This window comes from Silurus aristotelis (assembly GCF_946808225.1).
Source record: "Silurus aristotelis genome assembly, chromosome: 2".
Classification (NCBI taxonomy): Eukaryota; Metazoa; Chordata; class Actinopteri; order Siluriformes; family Siluridae; genus Silurus; species Silurus aristotelis.
In genome coordinates, this window is record NC_139575.1 from 36,639,505 (window position 1) to 36,658,369 (window position 18,865).

The 18,865-nt window shown below is 42.6% G+C and overlaps 1 protein-coding gene across 11 annotated transcripts in view; it reads left to right on the forward strand.

Moving 5' to 3' along the window:
* LOC310716829 (potassium channel, voltage gated eag related subfamily H, member 7) overlaps positions 1 to 18,865 on the forward strand; it is a 60,946-nt gene that overhangs the window by 36,210 nt on the left and 5,871 nt on the right. For 3 of the 11 annotated variants that reach the window (XM_083524339.1, XM_083524335.1, XM_083524332.1), the window contains 9 exons: positions 589 to 1,014; positions 3,121 to 3,520; positions 4,258 to 4,457; positions 7,690 to 7,933; positions 12,496 to 12,701; positions 13,266 to 13,371; positions 14,000 to 14,224; positions 15,784 to 15,928; positions 17,003 to 17,159. In XM_083524339.1, coding sequence (XP_083380465.1) covers positions 589 to 1,014; positions 3,121 to 3,520; positions 4,258 to 4,457; positions 7,690 to 7,933; positions 12,496 to 12,701; positions 13,266 to 13,371; positions 14,000 to 14,224; positions 15,784 to 15,928; positions 17,003 to 17,159 — 2,109 coding nt within the window. Of the gene's footprint in view, positions 1 to 588; positions 1,015 to 3,120; positions 3,521 to 4,257; positions 4,458 to 7,680; positions 7,934 to 12,495; positions 12,702 to 13,265; positions 13,372 to 13,999; positions 14,225 to 15,774; positions 15,929 to 17,002; positions 17,160 to 18,865 lie in introns of all 11 variants that reach the window. The other 8 variants (XM_083524331.1, XM_083524334.1, XM_083524338.1 and 5 more) reach the window with 3 other exon arrangements.

Consider the following 18,865-nt stretch of genomic DNA (forward strand, 5'->3'; position numbering starts at 1 on the left):
CATTTAGTCCTATTTTCCTCCACTCTTCTGGATTTTGGAGTGTGCTTGTGGAGATTTGTGTTCATCAGCCACGAGGGTGTTTGTTAAGTCAGGTACTGATGTAGGTGAGAAGGTGAGGAGGTACTGGAGTGCAATCAGTTTTCAAAATTCATCCCAGAGGTGTTCAATAGGTTTGAGATCAGAGCCTCTATAGCAGGAGATCTTCCACTCCAACCCATGTAAAGCATATCTTCATGGAGCTCGCTTAGTACACAGGGGCATTGCCATGCTGGAACAGGTTTTGGGTTTCCAAGTTTAAGTGAATGCAAAGTTTTATTAAACCGCCTCCAAAGACGTCCTGTACCTTTGTGTGCCTCCAGCTTTGTGGTAACAGTTTGTAGAAGAACCACATATGGCATCAAAAGGTCATGTGTCCCAATACTTTTTGTCCATATAGTGTAGATAAAAATTGTAATTGCTGTAGTATAAGAGAAATAAAACATAAGTCAGTGTTTCTCAGATTTAAACTTGCTGCAAACCAAAAACAGCAAGAGGCGGAGTCACATGTTCAAGGTAAATAATCTAACAAACGCACTCTGTCCTCATTAGGTGTTGTCTTTGGGTGCCGACGTGCTTCCAGAGTACAAGCTCCAGACGACGCGCATCGACAAGTTCACCATCCTGCACTACAGCCCGTTCAAGGCGGTGTGGGACTGGCTGATCCTGCTGCTGGTCATCTACACGGCCATCTTCACGCCATACAGCGCCGCCTTCCTGCTCAACGACCCCGAGGAGAAGAAGAGTCGCGTGTGTGGCTACTCGTGTAACCCGCTCAACGTGGTCGACCTCATCGTGGACATCATGTTCATCGTCGACATCCTCATAAACTTCCGCACCACGTACGTGAACGCCAACGACGAGGTGGTCAGTCACCCGGGCAGGATCGCCGTGCACTACTTCAAAGGATGGTTCCTGATCGACATGGTGGCCGCCATTCCCTTCGACCTCCTCATCTTCGGATCGGGGTCAGAGGAGGTGAGAAACGGCTCTCTCATTGGGTTCTATCTCCTCTGGATATGTCCTTATGGTTCCATGTCTACTTTGACATCACAGCCTGCTTTATACCTACTTTATGATGTCACAGCCTACTTTATGACATCACACCCTACTTTATGACATCACAGCCTTCTTTATACCTACTTTATGACATCACTGCCTACTTTTTACCCACTTTATGACAGCACTGCCTACTTTATACCTACTTTATGACATCTCTACCTTGTCCTAAAATAAGTATAAAATAGGCAGTGCTGTCATAAAGTAGGTATAAAGTAGGTCGTGATGTCAAAGTGGGTATAAATTAGGTAGTGATGTCATAAAGTAGGTATACAGTAGGCATACTTTATACCTACACAGCCTTCTTTATACCTACTTTATGACATCACTACCTAATTTATGCCCACTTTGACATTACCACCTACTTCATATTTACTTTATGACCTCACTGCCTGCCTGAGGTTAATATAAAATGTTTACACTGAGGAAATGTACCATTTCAAGGAAACAATAAGGTCATTTTGAATTTGATGGCTGCACCATGTCTCAAAAAAGTTAGGACGAGGCGACACAAGTCTGTGAAAAGTAAACGTTATTAAAACCGTTGGAGGAACATTCTGCAGTTGATGAGGTTAATTAACAGCAGGTCAATAAGATGATTGAGTATAAATAGTGTATAAACCTCACTCTAAGGCTTATTTCAACAAGTTCCAGCAATAATAAAGAAAACTTTCTCTATTTTAAAAGAGACACTTTGTCATGGTTTCCACGATCTGTGCTGAACGTTAAAAGGCTTCTGCTGTAGTCACGTTCATCTCAGCGCTGCCGTTTTGTCAGAATCACATTGAGTTTAGATTATATTTGAGAAAATATTTACATTACTCAGTCCCGACACTGCCGTGAGTTTTTATAAGCCGTTGTGTGATTCTGTGAGATACTGAGCTTCGGAGTCAGTTGTCATGATGGAAACCATCATAACACAACCTCATGTTTAAAAGAAAAAAGCAGCTAAAGTGTTAAGTGCACTTTCATCTTTATAACAAGTGGCGCCTGGAAAAATGGGATAAGCTCTTTCGAATGTCCATGTGGAGTCACAGGGTTGAACACTGCCCTTCTGATTTTGGGTCATTGCACATGTGAAGAAAACATGGAAAGAAAACGCACAAGTATAAATGGTTCATGAAAAGGTTTAACAACTGTTTTGGACTGTTTGGGCCGACCTTTTATCTCACAATGTCCCGCTTTTTTAAAGACCCTTCTTGTAAATGTCTTTGTAAGTGTATCTGAAACCAAACCAACTTCTTCTACTCTGTCAGCCGTTGTGGAATGATGTATTTGAGCTTGTGCAGTTTGCTACAGATGCGGTTTGCGAGCTCTAACCAGAGTTCACTTGAATACTTTTACTTTTACTGGATTTATATTTTAACGAGTGGATCTCCACTTTAACACATCTACATGGATTGTGTACACTGTTGCTATAATGTTGCTATGCTATGGTGGGGTTCCCTGGTGGTCTAGTGGTTAGGATGCGGCGCTCTCACCGACACGGCCCGGGTTCGATCCCTGGTCAGGGAACCAACCCCAGCCATTAGGGTTGCACAAGCCTTAGTGCCGGTCCCAAGCCCGGATAAATGGGGAGGGTTGCGTTAGGAAGGGCATCCAACATAAAAACGTGCCAAATCAAACATGCGGATGGTCTGCTGTGGCGACCCCTAATGGGAGAAGCCGGAAGAAAGTTTTATAATGTTGCTATGGTGAGCTTTTATGAAAGGAGCAGTGTATTGCATTTTTTGGCTGTTTTGATTTCATTTAAACGATTATTTATGGAAGGAGTCTCCGGTGTCAGCTCTCAGACGTTTTACAGCACAGGAGATTCTCTAGAACAGAGGGGTTTGAAAAAAAGCAGCAAATTTTCAGAGCAAATGAAACACATGAACACCACACCATGACCTATAGATAGATAAATAAAATATATAATTGTTGTAGTATAAGAGGAAACGTAAACATATATTATATTCCTTTCACACGGAGAGTTAATAAATGAAACAGATTCACCCCATTTCTAACGTCCTCTCTCCCCATTAGACCACGACTCTAATCGGGCTCCTGAAGACGGCCCGGCTGCTGCGACTGGTGCGTGTGGCGCGTAAGCTGGACCGTTACTCGGAGTACGGCGCCGCGGTTCTAATGCTGCTGATGTGCATCTTCGCACTGATCGCCCACTGGCTGGCGTGTATCTGGTACGCCATCGGCAACGTGGAGAAACCCTACCTGAAGCACACCATCGGCTGGCTCGACAACCTCGGCATGTCCATCGGCAAGCAGTACAACTACAGTGACCCCTCCTCGGGCCCGTCGATCAAGGACAAGTACGTGACGGCGCTGTATTTCACGTTCAGCAGCCTGACAAGCGTCGGCTTCGGGAACGTCTCTCCCAACACTAACTCGGAAAAGATTTTCTCCATCTGCGTCATGCTGATCGGCTGTGAGTAGCGGCAAGATGCACATTTGATGCAAAGCCAAAAATGTCGTCACAATAATACATGTACTGCAAAAAAAATACAGGTATTCTCAGATTTACGACGGAGATGACACCATTATAACTTGAAAATATCATGTCGAGACATGGCCTAGCCATGTCCTTTCCAAATGTACATGCTGCCCATTCCCCAGGTACTACTTCACCCCCATACTATCAGAGGTGTGGCTTTTTAAACTGAGCACAAATAACAAGCCAGATGGTCCCTCTCCTCTTTAGTCTGGAGGACGTAGTGTCGATGGTAAAAAAAAAAAAAAAGAAATTTATTTGTCCAAACACAGAACAGTTTTGTACTTTGCCTCAGTACATTTTAAATAAGCTTTGGCCCAAAGGGGTTAGTGCCGTTTCTGGATCATGTTCACGCATGTATTCTTCTTTGCATGATAGAGATTTAACCATCATTTGTGGATGACTTGGTGTTCAGTATGGGGTAGTATACTGTAATTTGCTAATAATTGAACAAAGTACAGTACATAATTTTGCAAAACAGAGTAATTTACAGTACCGTAATGTATAAACTATACACTATATATGCATGTATTGTAAACAATTTAAGTTGAACCATAATAAGTCTGGGACTACCTGTATATTATCAAAGAGTTAGGGTGCCGTTAATTCTAGAGTTTATGGTAAACGGATCGCCTGATATGCATGAACTTCTTTTCTTTGACCTTTGACCACAGCCCTGATGTATGCCAGCATTTTCGGGAACGTTTCCGCCATCATCCAGCGTCTATACTCGGGAACGGCGCGATATCACCTGCAGATGCTCCGCGTCAAAGAGTTCATCCGCTTCCACCAGATCCCCAACCCACTGCGCCAGAGGCTCGAGGAGTATTTCCAACACGCCTGGACCTACACCAACGGCATCGACATGAACATGGTATAGGAACGATCATGCGAGTGTGTGTGTGTTTGTGTGTGTGTGTGTGTGTTTGTGTGTGTGTGTGTGTGTGTGTGTGTGTGTTATTAACGTGTGTCCAGTTCTTTTCTTATAGATCATTTCTTGATTGGTGAAAAGATATTTAAATTTTAAACAATTGATATGAATTTTATTACTGATGCTGATACTACAGCTGTTTATGTATATACACGCTTTAATTGAGACAGTTTGTTTAGCAATCTGAATATCGTGTTCATATCAGCAGATCAAACAATTCCGATGAAAGTGTTAATACCAGTATTAAATGCAGTGGCGGGTCCAGGAAGGTCTTCCGTGGGGGACTAAATTCGACCAAAATCACTGACTTACATTTGAATATATTTTTGTCAATGGATATGTATTAAATTATTCCCTATATTCTATTCATTGCATAACTCTTGGTTGCACTGCAACAAGTAGTGAGAGTATCTATCCAATCAGATTTCAGCCGTCACATCACATGTTGCTTCTGTAGCTTAAAGTCCATGTTGCTTAAATGCTGTTGCTTTAACCAATCAGATTTTGATTTAACGACACCGGGGCCCCCTAGCAGACATACAATAACGTCTGCATTTTCAAGTCCTTCGATTGGATGGTCAGATAGCGCGCTAGTCAGAGCTCACAAACCGCATCTGTTGCAAACTGCACAAACTCAAATACATTGGCGTGGATTTACTAGCTGGTTTTTTTCTAGTCATTCTACAACGACTGACAGAGAAAAAGTTGGACTTCACAAGAAAAGCTGGACCTCGTGATGAACGGTCGGCCAAAACAGTTAAAAACAGTTGTTTGTTTTTTTCCATTAACCGTTTATACTCTTGCGTTCGCTTTGCTGTAGAATTTGCACAAAAACACACAGTTTGCTTACATTTCAAATTTCCAAGAAAACTGTGATGCACAGATAAAATGCTGAAAAACTTTGGGAAAACCTTTTTTTGAGGTGCAGTTGTGGCTACAGTGAAAGGAGACTCGTTAAATTGTATTCATTGGGTTTCTTTCGATATGGCATTCATTCTCACTGTATGAGATTTCTGTCTGTGATGCAGCGCTCCGTTATACTGCGTTTCTCTATAATATTGGTGTTTTGCCATTATAATGCTGGTATAAAGAGGTAAATTGATTCAGGTAGGGCACCACTGAAGGCCTGGGGGTGAACTACACGACCCACCACTGCATATATTAATACTCATGACCATTAGTAGTTAACAGTTGTTGCATCAATGATGGCTGCAGGTAATCGTAACTTATCATAGCTACTGGTAATTGTAATGAAGATCAAATGAAGTCATTACTGCTCAGAACAGGTTATTACACTAACCAGGACATGCTTATAGCAAGGTTATGTCAGTTTTATGGTGCAGTGTTGATGATTGTATGTTAATTTCTGCTAATGGATTGTCAAAGTAATGAACGGTGTCTTTCTGTCTCTCTTTTATCTGCTTCACTTGGATTTCAATCCTCTGGTAAGAACAGGAGGTGCAAATAAACTCATGACTAATAATAACAACTAATTCCCTGATTAAAACGTTTGGTTCGTTCTAGTCATTCATAAAACCAGATTAATGCCAGTGTTCTGCCACTTTGTCGAGGTTGTGTGCATGCGTAATCCCAGCCTAATGCACACGTAGATAAATAGAAATATATATGAAATGATTTCTGTACATCATTAGCAGCGGCTCCAGATAAACGCGGCAGGGGGAAACGTTGAAGTGGATGCTTTATTAAGAGGGCGAGTCGGAGCATCAAGGCCGCGCCTGGTGCTTTTCTGCACTGCCAGGCTCCAAACTCACCGCTGACAGCTGCACTTGCCAAATGCCGTTAACCCTTTCCTTTCCAAATCTCCTCTGTCTTTCAGTCAGCGCAAACGAGTCCACCATGTCAGCTTTCACAGCCAGATTAGCAAGCGTTCCCCCCAGACATTAACCAGTTCATTTATGTAGCACAGATGTGTGGGTTTTTTGTTTGTTTTTTGGATGTGTTATGCATGGAATGGCACAGTAGCTTGTAGTCTGTTTTGCTTTGGAGTCCAGACTCAGCTGTTTTACAGGTAAGTTTATCCTCTTTCTTGATTTTTTTTTTTTCACCCTTTACTTTTTTCCTCAAGGAGCAGTTTACAGATTATTTTATTTATTTTATTTCCAAAGTGTATTTTTATCTACATAACTGGTTTTATTTTAAGACTGAGACAGAGGGTTCATATTCTTTGCTTGGAGGTTTGGTGTGTTTTGCACACTTTAGGTTTATTCTTCCTGTCTGTCTGTCTGTCTGTCTGTCTGTCTGTCTGTCTGTCTGTCTGTCTGTCTGTCTGTCTGTCTGTCTGTCTGTCTGTATATCTATCTATCCATCTGTCTGTCTGTCTGTCTGTCTGTCTGTCTGTCTGTCTGTCTGTCTGTCTGTCTATCTATCTATCTATCTATCTATCTATCTATCTATCTATCTATCATTTGTTTTTTTATCTGTCTGTCTGTCTGTCTGTCTGTCTGTCTGTCTGTCTGTCTGTCTGTATACAGTAATGGTTAAATGTCAATGAATAAATATTGAGCTATCTATTTGTTTTAGTTTATTTATGGAAATCTGAACATTATGTAATTATGAGACCAAATTAGCCATAGTCTCCAAAATCTAGTGGAAAGCTTTCTCAGGAGAGATCGAATACTCACCGAGCGAATTTTGCACAAACTTTTGGCCACGTCATGTTCTAAAGTATTGCACTTCATGACTGTATTACATAATGTAGGAACACATGGACATTTTGCTGCCTCAGTGAAATAAGTAGCTATTTAGAGCGCACAGAAATGTTTTGAATGTGACACTACACGTGGAAATAGGTCTTCTTTTGCCAAGCAGATCTGGCAACCATGAAACAGACAAGAGAAAAGTTTTGAAAACTAAAGGACAACGCAAATGGCAACTGTGCTGTGTCTCGCATCTTTTTCACCTGTAGCGGAAAAAACCCAATCCGAACCTTATAATTACGGCTTGACTTCCTCCCGCTAGTCTTTCATTTAAAGAGCCGACAGCAGGTGCATGTTGATTTCAATCGTTCTGTTACTGCACATACATTAACTTGGTTTCGTCCTTGTCTTTCTCTCTGTTCTGTGTGAATCTCTCTCTCTCTCTCTCTCTCTCTCTCTCTCTCTCTCTCTCTCTCTCTCTCTCTCTCTCTCTCTCTCTCTCTCTGCAGGTGCTGAAGGGATTTCCTGAATGTCTGCAGGCTGATATCTGTCTACATCTCAATCAGTCTCTGCTGCAGGACTGTAAGGCCTTCCGAGGGGCCAGTAAAGGGTGTCTGCGTGCTTTGGCTATGCGTTTCAAGACGACACACGCCCCGCCCGGTGATACCCTGGTGCACTGCGGGGACGTGCTCACCGCCCTGTATTTCCTCGGCCGAGGATCTATTGAGATCCTGAAGGACGACATCGTGGTGGCTATTTTAGGTGAGTCAAGTTCTAGAAGTTACAGCTCTACCTCTGCCATGTTAATCTGCATCCTGTGTGACTCTCAGGACACGCCCCGCTCTCCGTAGCGTTGTGATGCATCATATTCACGTAGCAGCGGCGGTGCTGAGAGAAAACGGTTTAGCGAGGAGAAATCGATCTAGATATCAGATATTGTGCACAAATTATCGCCACTTTCTAAATAATCTACTAATAATTATATAGGGATAAATCGTTTTTTTTACCGATGCACATATGTTCAAATCGAAGTATCGCGATACAGATCTGATCCATGGACTGTTGGATGTTCTGGTTCTGGTTGATAAATCCCCCGAGCGCACAGAGGGGATCATTCTGAGTATTCTATGCACCGAAACTTAATTGATATCAGAAATTCGGTCTCTCTATCAATGCACCGAAAGCCTGAAAGCCATATGGTGTAAAGAAAACTATGCAAATTATTACAGTGTTAATTAACCTAATTAAATGTGTGGCTGTCTGGCAAATTCCTTCAAATGGTGCCATGTTTCAGCTTTATATAAAAAGATTGCAGATTACAGATGTTCCTGAACTGAAAATAAACAAGGGGTTGTAGCAAGTTAAAGTGTAGATCATTAAAAAAAGTCACAAAAAAAAGACAAAGAAAAGAGAAAAAGTTCATTTGAACATTTCAGTCTGTAAACACTACACACCATATGGATAAAAGTTTGTGGACACCTGAGCATAAGATTGGTTTGTCCCTGAAGATCCCATTCCATATTTATGTTATAATGAGCTCCACTCTTCTGAGAAGATGTTCCACTAGATTTTGTGTGGATTTGTTCGTTCAGACATAAGAGTGTTAGTAAAGTCAAATACTGATGTGGGCGAGGTGAGGAGGCCTGGGGTTTGAGTTCTACAGCAGGAGATCTTCCACTCCAACCCATTGGAACTCCTCCTTCTACACCCTTGGCGTTGTTCTATTAATAGATTGTTGTAAGAGTGACATTAGAGTCTTTTCACATAAACTGAGTTGATTAAGTCAAGAGCCTCTGACAAAACTGTTACTTTTACTCGTGTAAGAAGAGTATCTGTGAGAGTGAAAGGGAAAGTTTATAGGACTGTGGTGAGACCTGAGATGTTGTATAGTTTAGAGACAGTGGCATTGAGTAAAAGACAGGAGGCGGAGCTGGAGGTAGCAGAGCTGAAGATGATGTGGTTTTTGTTGGGAGTGACGACGATGGACAGGATTAGAAATGAGTTTATTAGATGGGACAGTGCATGTAGGACGTTTTGGGGACAAGGTGAGGGAGGTGAGATTGAGATGGTTTGGACATGTGCAGAGGAGGGACATGGGGTATATCAGTAGGAGAATGCTGAAGATGGAGCCACCAGGAAGGAGGAAAAGAGGAAGACCAAGGAGGGGGTTTATGGATGTGGTGAGGGAAGACATGCAGGTAGTTGGTTTGAAAGAGGCAGATGTAAAGGACAGGGGGGTATGGAGACGGATGATCCGCTGTGGCGCCCCCTAATGGAAGCAGCCAAAAAAAACAAGATTTCTACTTTTACTAATGGTTTTGTGTACTATGTCCACCACTGCCCCCTTCCTGACTTTAATCAGCACTGTCTTAATTACCTTTGCACTTCCTGAGTAGCTACGCTTCACCCCAGAGACCTAAAGAGAAAGTTTGAGCACCCACCTCTATAATAAATGACACCGTCTGAGCTCAGGTCGTATCCTGCCCTCGGTTTACACGCGAGCTCATCTGGGCTCAGCAGATTTCCCCATATGATGCGATGTCATGTCCAAAAAGAAGAAAAACAGCTTGTTTCAGGTGGAAATAGAAACAAACTCTAACAAAAAAAATATTACCCAACACTCAGACCGTAAAACCGATCTGAATGGACACAGCTCACACGGATCCGGGTTTCTCCGCTCGTAAAAGTCATCGACTCGCTCATGTTCATCAGCAATATATTACATTCTGTCTTCACACATCCGGAGTAGAACTACACACTTTTCTGTGTTTTTTTCAACCAGCCATCTGGGACAACCCTAATAAAGCTGTGAATGATGTTTTTTTTTCACTGCGCACAACGAGTTCCTGCCGATGCTGGATGTGTGTGTGAAGAGGAAAGAAATTACCCTGACAAACAAGTCATATCTCAAGGATATGCACGATGCGGTCTGGATCGTTCGCCTCTTTATGCACGCAGGAATCATTCGGGATGGAAAGAGAGAGAAAAGGAGGAAGGAGAAAGATAAGTTCCGTGAAGCTGTTCATCCCACATCTGGATCATCAGTTAGAAAATAATGGCCATTTATTTACACAGAGACACCAGTTATTTTTACTTTGCTGACTTGTTGCCATATTTATCTTGCTCACACACACACACACACACACACACACACACACACACACACACACACACACACACACACACACACACACACACACACACAGGTGGGGCAGGGTATGCTGAGTTAAAACGGCTCATTACTCTTTCTCCAAGTGAGCCTGCAGCAACATAATAAGGCCAAGCAAGAAACAAGAGGATGCTGTACCTCACACACACACACACACACACACACACACACACACACACACATATATATATATATATACACACACACAACTCAGCAATATAAACCTGTAAAACTTACAGAATCGCTGAGATCAGCTTCCACTGTATGCATGTGCTCACAGGTCAGGAAATTTCTATTTTCAGCAGGAATTCATTACAGAGTCCGAAGCAAACTTTTCCTTATTTGAGAACAGGTTGAGAACGCTTTATTTCCTTGCCTAACTCCGACTTGGGTGCTGTCTGCTCGATCGAAATCAGGGTCAATTATGAGTGCGTGAGACGTCGGGATGTTTGCGTGCATCATGCATGCGTATAAAACCTAAAATCATGTTTAAAAATGATTGAAAAATTATTAGGGTTTAGTATTCGAACGTGGAAGGCCATCAGGGTCAGAAACGCCATTTCTGCTTTAACTCCATCAGAATCACTTGCTAGCGTAAATATTCCCAATAGTCTCTTCTCTACATTATCCAAACAGATTTTAACAGTCACATTATGTATTGTTGTAACACTCTCAGTAGATTTAAATCCATGCTTTAACCAATCGGATTACGGTTTAGTGACTCCGAGGCCCTCTAGCAGGCATCCAGTCACGGCAGCATTTCCACACCCATTGACTATATATACACATTCGGTTGCAGATACACATACAAGGACATTTACAAGGCGGACTTTTTAAGGCTTCGTGAGTAAAATCGTTTAACAGTTGTTCGGCTTTTTTCAAGAACCATTTATACTTTTGCGTTTTCTTTCATGTCAAGTTTTTTGCACATTAACACACAATTTGACTTCATTTCAAATCCCCAGGAAAATAGTAATGCACAGAAAAAAAATGCAGGGAAACCCGGGGTCATGTTATGAGGTTAATATTGATGCTTCTGCTAGAGATGATGTCTGCAGGAGGTGCGGTCGTGGCTACAGTGAAAGGAGACTCGTTAAATTGTGTTCATTGGGTTTGTTGCTTTATGGCATTAATTCTCGCTGTATGAGATACCTGTGTGTGATGCAGCGCTCCGTTATACTGTGGTTCTTTCTAATGTTGATGGTTTCTGTAACTGTGGCATCATGATGATGGTATTAAGAGGTGGATTGTTTCAGGTAGGACACCTAGTATTTAAACCTTTTGTCTACATAAAACAAGACTTCAAACTTTATGGACAATTCTGCTGGGGCAATTTGTAAACCTGTTGAAACTGCGTATGTGCGACATAGATTTATCTCAATCATACAACTGAGCAGCTATGGGGTTGAGGGCCTTGCTCAGGGGCCCAGAAGTGGCTGCTTGGTGTGGCTGGCATTTAAACTCACAACCTTCGGATCAAAAAGTCCAATGCCTCAACCACTAACCTCCTGAAAAAAACTCGCAAAGCTTTTTGCAAAGAATGTGGCCCAATTTCATCCAAAAACTAGAGCAATCAGTACAGCACATCTGGCCCCATGTAGCCTTGGTGTGAAAAATGCACAACACAAAAAGTGCTACTGGAAACCCCTCGAACATCCCGAACTAACATTACACACCCAGAACACGTCCGTAATACTGACGGTAAATGGAGCTCCTCATCGAACGTAAATTAAATACCAACGAATTCACGTCCATTCGCATCTTGGCAAGCGGACGCAACAAATATGACATTTGTCTTTTCACCCTTTTCCCCCTCGTTGATCTGAAAAAACATCGATCACGACTCCGATTATAAATGTCTTGGCAGGCAGCACTCGGGTTCATAAGCGGTGATAAATTCTCTACTCATCGCTGTGTACACGAGCAGAGCAACATAATATACACAGCCCAGTGCAGCGAGGAATCCTAAAGTGTAACAAAACAAGCACTTCATCATAAGCCTGTGTCCCAAACAAATTCCGCGGGCCAGGACTCAGCGGTTCACTTATTCCTCAGAGACACAGACGATGACTGGTCTAAAATCCATTTGCACTGCCGTCTTAGAACTCTGTGTTTATCCTCTAATTTCATGTTTCCTTCTCTCTCGACGGTCCAGGCAAGAACGACATCTTCGGAGAGATGATCCATCTGTATGCCAAACCTGGCAAAGCCAACGCGGACGTGCGAGCTCTCAGCTACTGCGACTTACACACCATCGACAGAGAGGAGTTACTGGAGGTGCTGGACATGTACCCGGAGTTCTCAGACTACTTCTGGTCCAACCTGGAGCTCACGTTCAATCTGCGTGATGAGAACACCAAGGTACACACACTAAAGGCATAGCAAACGATACATTACATAGACACATGAAGCAGCTCCCGATGCGATACGATTTCCCGCTATAACGATCCGGAATACAATGATGCTCTGCAATTCTATGTGGTGCTGACAGTTCGCTTTTATTTCTTTGATCCAGACAGATAACAAATCATCAATCCACACACTTAAGTGCCTTCTGGCTTCTAACGCATGGCCCCATCACAATCAGGCCTTTGTAGTGCAAAGATGAAACAATACCAGACGTTCTTTTCCTCTCGTGTATGCAGGAAGTTACAGCTCTGCCTCTGCCATGTTAATCTGTACTCATGTGACTCTCAGGACACGCCTTTGCCTCTGTGATGCGTCATATTCACGTAGCAGCAGCGGTGCTGAGGAACAGTTTAGTGTTTTTTGTTGATGCACCGATGCAAATCAGGGAATTTAACCATCTGTAACACACACACACACACACACACACACACACACACTACAGTGTATATTTTAACCCTTTACAACACGTGTATGTGTAGAAGTTGAGGAAATCTTAACACTTTGTTCTCGAACCAGTTCAGTGGTGTTCGTCCAAGGAACCTGTACACAGCAGTGAGCGACTCGGAGCAGGAGGAGTTCAACACCGGGGCTAAAGCCTGTTTCAAAAGCAAGCAATCTACAGGTAAACTTCTTGAAACCATCTCAGTCCATCGCATCTTTATTCCTTGTATCGTTTGGACAATAATAGAGTTTTAGCATGGTCCAGATCCAGAAGCTATGTGCATGCTTTAATGTAATTCTGAATTAAAATAATGCTACAGCCAAGAATGTGTGTGTACCTGCTGCTCTGTGATGCTGTGTGTTACCGCCTCATGCCCAGTGGTTCGCAATGAAGCAGAAATACACAGAAAAACAAACACACCCTATGGACTAAAGTGCACTTTCATTGCAGCCTCCTATTTTATGCAGTTTTGTTGTTCTTTCCTCCTCCACCCTCCTCTCTTTTCATTCTGTTATCAATTCGATCTTGTTTTCAGCCAGTTTCCATGGTGGCACTCAGCATGTGTGTCTGTGTGTGTGTGTGTGTGTGTGTGTGTGTGTGTGTGTGTGTGTGTGTGTGTGTGTGTGTGTGTGTGTTCACGTGGAGAGGATGCAGTGTGCAAGGCCATCCTTTAGGTGGCACTGTACTGTCTGTCCTTAAATGGCTTTATGGTTCATCCATTTCTGTGAAGTTTTTCTCTCGGTGATTTATACGCACATATCCGAGGAGAAGGTTTGATCGATGTCTCCTCTCGCCCGTTTTTCTACAGGGAATCGACACCGAGGGGTGGAGAGAGACAGAGATGAGCTACAGGGACAAGACGAGGAGGAGGAGGAGGAGGAGAAGAGAGAAGAGAAAGAGGCAGATGAGAAAGAGGGAGATGAGAAAGAGGAGAAGAGAAATTTGAGCTTGGGGATCCTCGGTCATTCCCTCCCTCGCGACCTGGACACACTCCCGGACTCCCACAGTGAAGACTGCACAGCGTTGTATAAAGGTGAGACCACACACACACACACACACACACACACACACACACACACACACACACACACATACACAAGGGATGTCTGTGCCATCAGGTTCTTAGTCAACTCTCTTACTCAGGCCCTTCTCCTGCTGATTGCTCAGTTTATCCAGGTGAGAAGCTCTTAGAGAATCCATCCATCCATTCATCAGCCCACTTATTCATCCATCCAATGATCCATCCATCTGTCTGTTTGTCCACTAATTCATCCATTCATCCACCCACCCACCCATTTATCCATCCATCTATCAATCCATCCATCCATCCGTTTTTCCATACAGTTTTCCATCCATCCATCCACCCGTCCACCAACCCATTCATCCATCCACCCATCCATTTGTCCATCCATTCATCCATCCACCCAATCAATTGATTCATTGATTCATCCATCCATCCGTCTTTCCGTCCATCCTTTCACCAATCTGTCTGTTTGTCCATCTGTCTGTCCATCCATCCATCTATTCTTCCATTATTTTTCCCCCACCGACCCACCCATCCATATACACCCATCCATTTAGAGATTTATGGAGGTCACTGTGCTTTTGAGAATCTGCAGTGCATCAGCAGGTTTTTGTAGCTTTCCCCAGATCTGTGGGGTGCAACAATCCTGAGCTCCAGGAATTTCCTTCGACCTCATGGCTTGGTGTTTGTTGATCTGCATGCTGAGCCGTGAGGCCTGTAGAGAGGTGTGTGCCTTTCAACTCGTGTCCAATCAATAACCTTATCCACAGGTCGATTTTAGTAAAGGTGTAGAAACATCTCAGGGACGATCAAAAGAAACGGGAGGCATCTGAGCTCATTTTCAAGTGTTGTAGCAAATTCTGAATAAATACCCTACATGGACAAAAGTAGTAGGACACCTGACGTTCCAGACAGATTCTTTTGAATATACAGCACACTTTTAATCATGAGTGTGTCTGAGCACTGAGGTACAAAAGAGCTGAACACTGTTATATTACTCATAGATGTCTGACTGTGCAGCTGCACACACACACACACACACACTCACACACACACACACACACACACACACATTATACTCCCTGCAGGAAGCTTTCTCTTGCTCTCCCTCGTTCCCTTCAGTGACGGAGGTCTGCTCTAAAGTAGAAACGAGTTTATGGGTAATGAGGTATCTGGTGAGTACAAAGCCCTGTGTTTTGCAGGTAATAGACAGACACACACACACACACACACACACACACACACACACACACACACACACACACACACACACACACACACACAAATATGAACCAGGACGTATGCATTTTTTTTCAATGAATCTGGCATCTAATGATCATTTGTTGAGCTGTGTGTGTGTGTATGTGTGTGTTTGTGTGTGTGTGTGTGTGTGTGTGTGTGTGTGTGTGTGTGTGTGTGTGTTTTAACTATAATATGCCTTAATATATTATATTATAGGAAGTCCTACTTACTTCCTGTTGGCTTAACAACCTTTAATTAACAACCCTGTGTGTGTGTGTGTGTGTGTGTGTGTGTGTGTGTGTGTGTGTGTGTGACAGTGTCCCCAGATGTATGTTCTGAGAAATGGCCTTGTGGGAACATCGATGACTCGACACAACCTCAGGACAGAGAAGGCGGAGTCGACTGCAACAGTGACATCACATTTGTGGAAATGGAGCAGAGGCTGGACTTGCTGCAGGAACACCTGAACAGGTAAAGGAGAGCGAGAGAGAGAGAGAGAGAGAGAGAGAGAGAGAGAGGAGCCTTTAGCTTTGAGTGACCCATCTTGCTTGTAAAGGTCGCCCCCTAGTGAATAAACATGGAAGTGATATATATATAAAATGTGAAAAGATATACAGTGTATAGAAGCGATTTATATAGTATTATGGCAGAGGTGGAAAGTAACAAATTACATATACTTGTGTTACTGTAAAAAAAAAAAAAGGAGTTCATTTTGTGTACTTTTACTTCTTAAAATCAGTAATTTTACTTTTACTTATGGAGACGCCAGCGATGCAGATCAGCTGAAATCGAAATGCTGTCGATTTGAAAGTCTAGCTAGCTTTATTAGCATTCCATGACTAATATGAGCGTATGGGTACCACCCGTGATGAACGGTTGCAGATTACAGTGAGGTAATCGCAGTCTATACAGTGTAAAAACTGTGTCTCTCATATCTATGTTAGAGCTAATGTAGCTAAAAAGTAATGTTACTACAATGAAATTTTACCCAAATCTAAGGAAAGTTAGAGGTCCAAATTTTTACAGAAATAAAAAAAAGCTCATTAAAAATGTACTCAGAGTAAAAATGACAGTTACAACGGCGGTGTTTTTCCGCAGTGACGAGTCAAAGCGCTATGATTGGACACTGAATTCTCAGCAAAAGCGTGTGATTGGTTAAACAGTAACGCTCAAATCTAATGCATCAGCAGATCTCTAAAATATCACACTTTCCCTTCAGTTCATAACACAAATGGTGACTTCATTGTGCCCCCATTCATTTACAACGCCGCTGCTAACCGACATTAGCAAAGTCACACACCAGTAAACAATGATGTGATCTAAAGATATAAGTTTTTATTAACTGACCTCAACATGCTTGCGCAGGGTTCAAGGAAGAAGTGAACAGTGGTGTTATTTCAGTGTGTGTGAGAGAGACAGGCTTTTCTTGTGCTCCAGGCGTCGCTTTCACAATCCAAAAGCCTTGGACAGTCGGACGGAAACATTCTTTGTGTGTGTGTGTGTGTGTGTGTGTGTGTGTGTGTGTGTGTGTGTGTGTGTGTGCAGATTGGAGGTTCAGATGACGTCTGACATCCAGGCAATTCTGCAGATGCTGCAGAGGCAGAGCACCCTGGGGCCTCCAGCCTACAGCACTTTAGCCTCGAGCCCTGAATACCAAAAGCCGGCCATCATAGTGCAGCCGAGTACTGCTATACACACACAGGTAACACACACACACACACACACACACACACACACACACACACACACACACACACACACACACACGTTGCTTTGGAGCATTTCTGGAATAATCCTCATTGAATTTCTTGCAAAAGTCTGTACTTTTCTCAAAACCCTGTTCATCCCTCAAAAGTAAGTATTTGTGTCAATAAACATCTCCTTCCCATCAGAATCACATGTTCTTCTGTCATTGTTCACAAACACGATCAACATGTTTAGTCGTGTTATCAGTATGACGCTGCACAGTTTCAGTGGTTCCTGATGTAAACTATGGTTTGGATCACAGCGACTGAAAATGCACATCTTCCGTACGTCATCTTTGAGTTTCAGCAGCACAAATTAATTTATATTTTGAATATTTGATTTATATTGATTGCAAAAGACGAACATGGTTCACACTTTTACTGCACTGTATTGGTGTTTGTTCGTGTCTTGGTTGTTCATCCGTTTTCAGAAATTGTTATTCTGTGTTTTGGTGCAAATTGAAGGTTTTACGAGATTCACCTTTGACCTGTTTTAGAGAACTTGTTGATCGTTGGTTGATCTGATGCCGTTCACTCGCCTTCATCGGTGACGTTCAAGATTCATCTGCACAATTCATCAATTCAACACATTCACAAAAAAATGTTTGATAGAAATTTAAGATTGAAGATTCTGACAACTGGTTTAACTGTTTTACATTCAATGACGTACACCAGGGGTTTTCAACCGGTGATCTGCGGCCCCCTGGTGGTCCGCGGCGGCATTGCATGTGGTCCGTGACAGCCTACATAATTTCACTATTAAAATCACTTTTTTTCTATAATTTATTTTTCCAAACATTTCCAGAATATTTGCACATTAGTGGGAAAACTGAATTTAATGAAAATATCTTAAATATTCAAACTGACACAGGATAGGCTAGCTTTGCAGCTATCAGGCCTATGCTTTGCTAACGTTGTGTTTTCGTCATATACGTACACATTCATCTTGCGAGCGAAATAGACCAGCATCTCGGAGTTACGAAAACACATTATTCAGGTTATATTGAATAGATGCTTAATAGTTTTGGTGAATTGAAATTTGGGGTGGAGCTGTTAGCTAACGTTTCTAACTAAGGTGAAGTTTGCTAGTCAGCACCAGCATGGATCGCTTTTTAGTAAGGAAAGTGACAGGTGTCAGGACAGATGGACAGGCTTCTGCTGCATGCTCTGCAGACAAAGCTACAACTTCGGAGGAAACAGGTAAACGTAGTGGGAAACGAAAAAGAAAATACAAGGAAGATTATGTTAAATATGGATTTACAGTAACAACTGACAAAACAGGAGAGGAGGTACCACTGTGTTTCGTATGTTCAACGGTGCTTTCAAATGAAACGATGAAACCGGCGAAACTTTCTCGTCATATGGAGACACATCACAGCTTCTTGAAGGCTAAGCCTATTGAGTATATGCAACAGATGTTGCGTGATTTCAAAGGACAGCAGACGCTCATGAAAAAAGTCAGTGAAAATGCACAGAAAGCCTCATATCTCAGAGTTGCACAATGTAAAAAGCCACATACAGTTGTAGAGCAGCTGATTTTGCCAGCAGCTATAGACACGTGTAAAACCATGATGAACGAAGAATGTGCTAGACAACAGATATAACAAATGACGCGCAACTTTTGGCATTTGTGTGATATGAGCAGCAGTGGGAAGTAACGGAG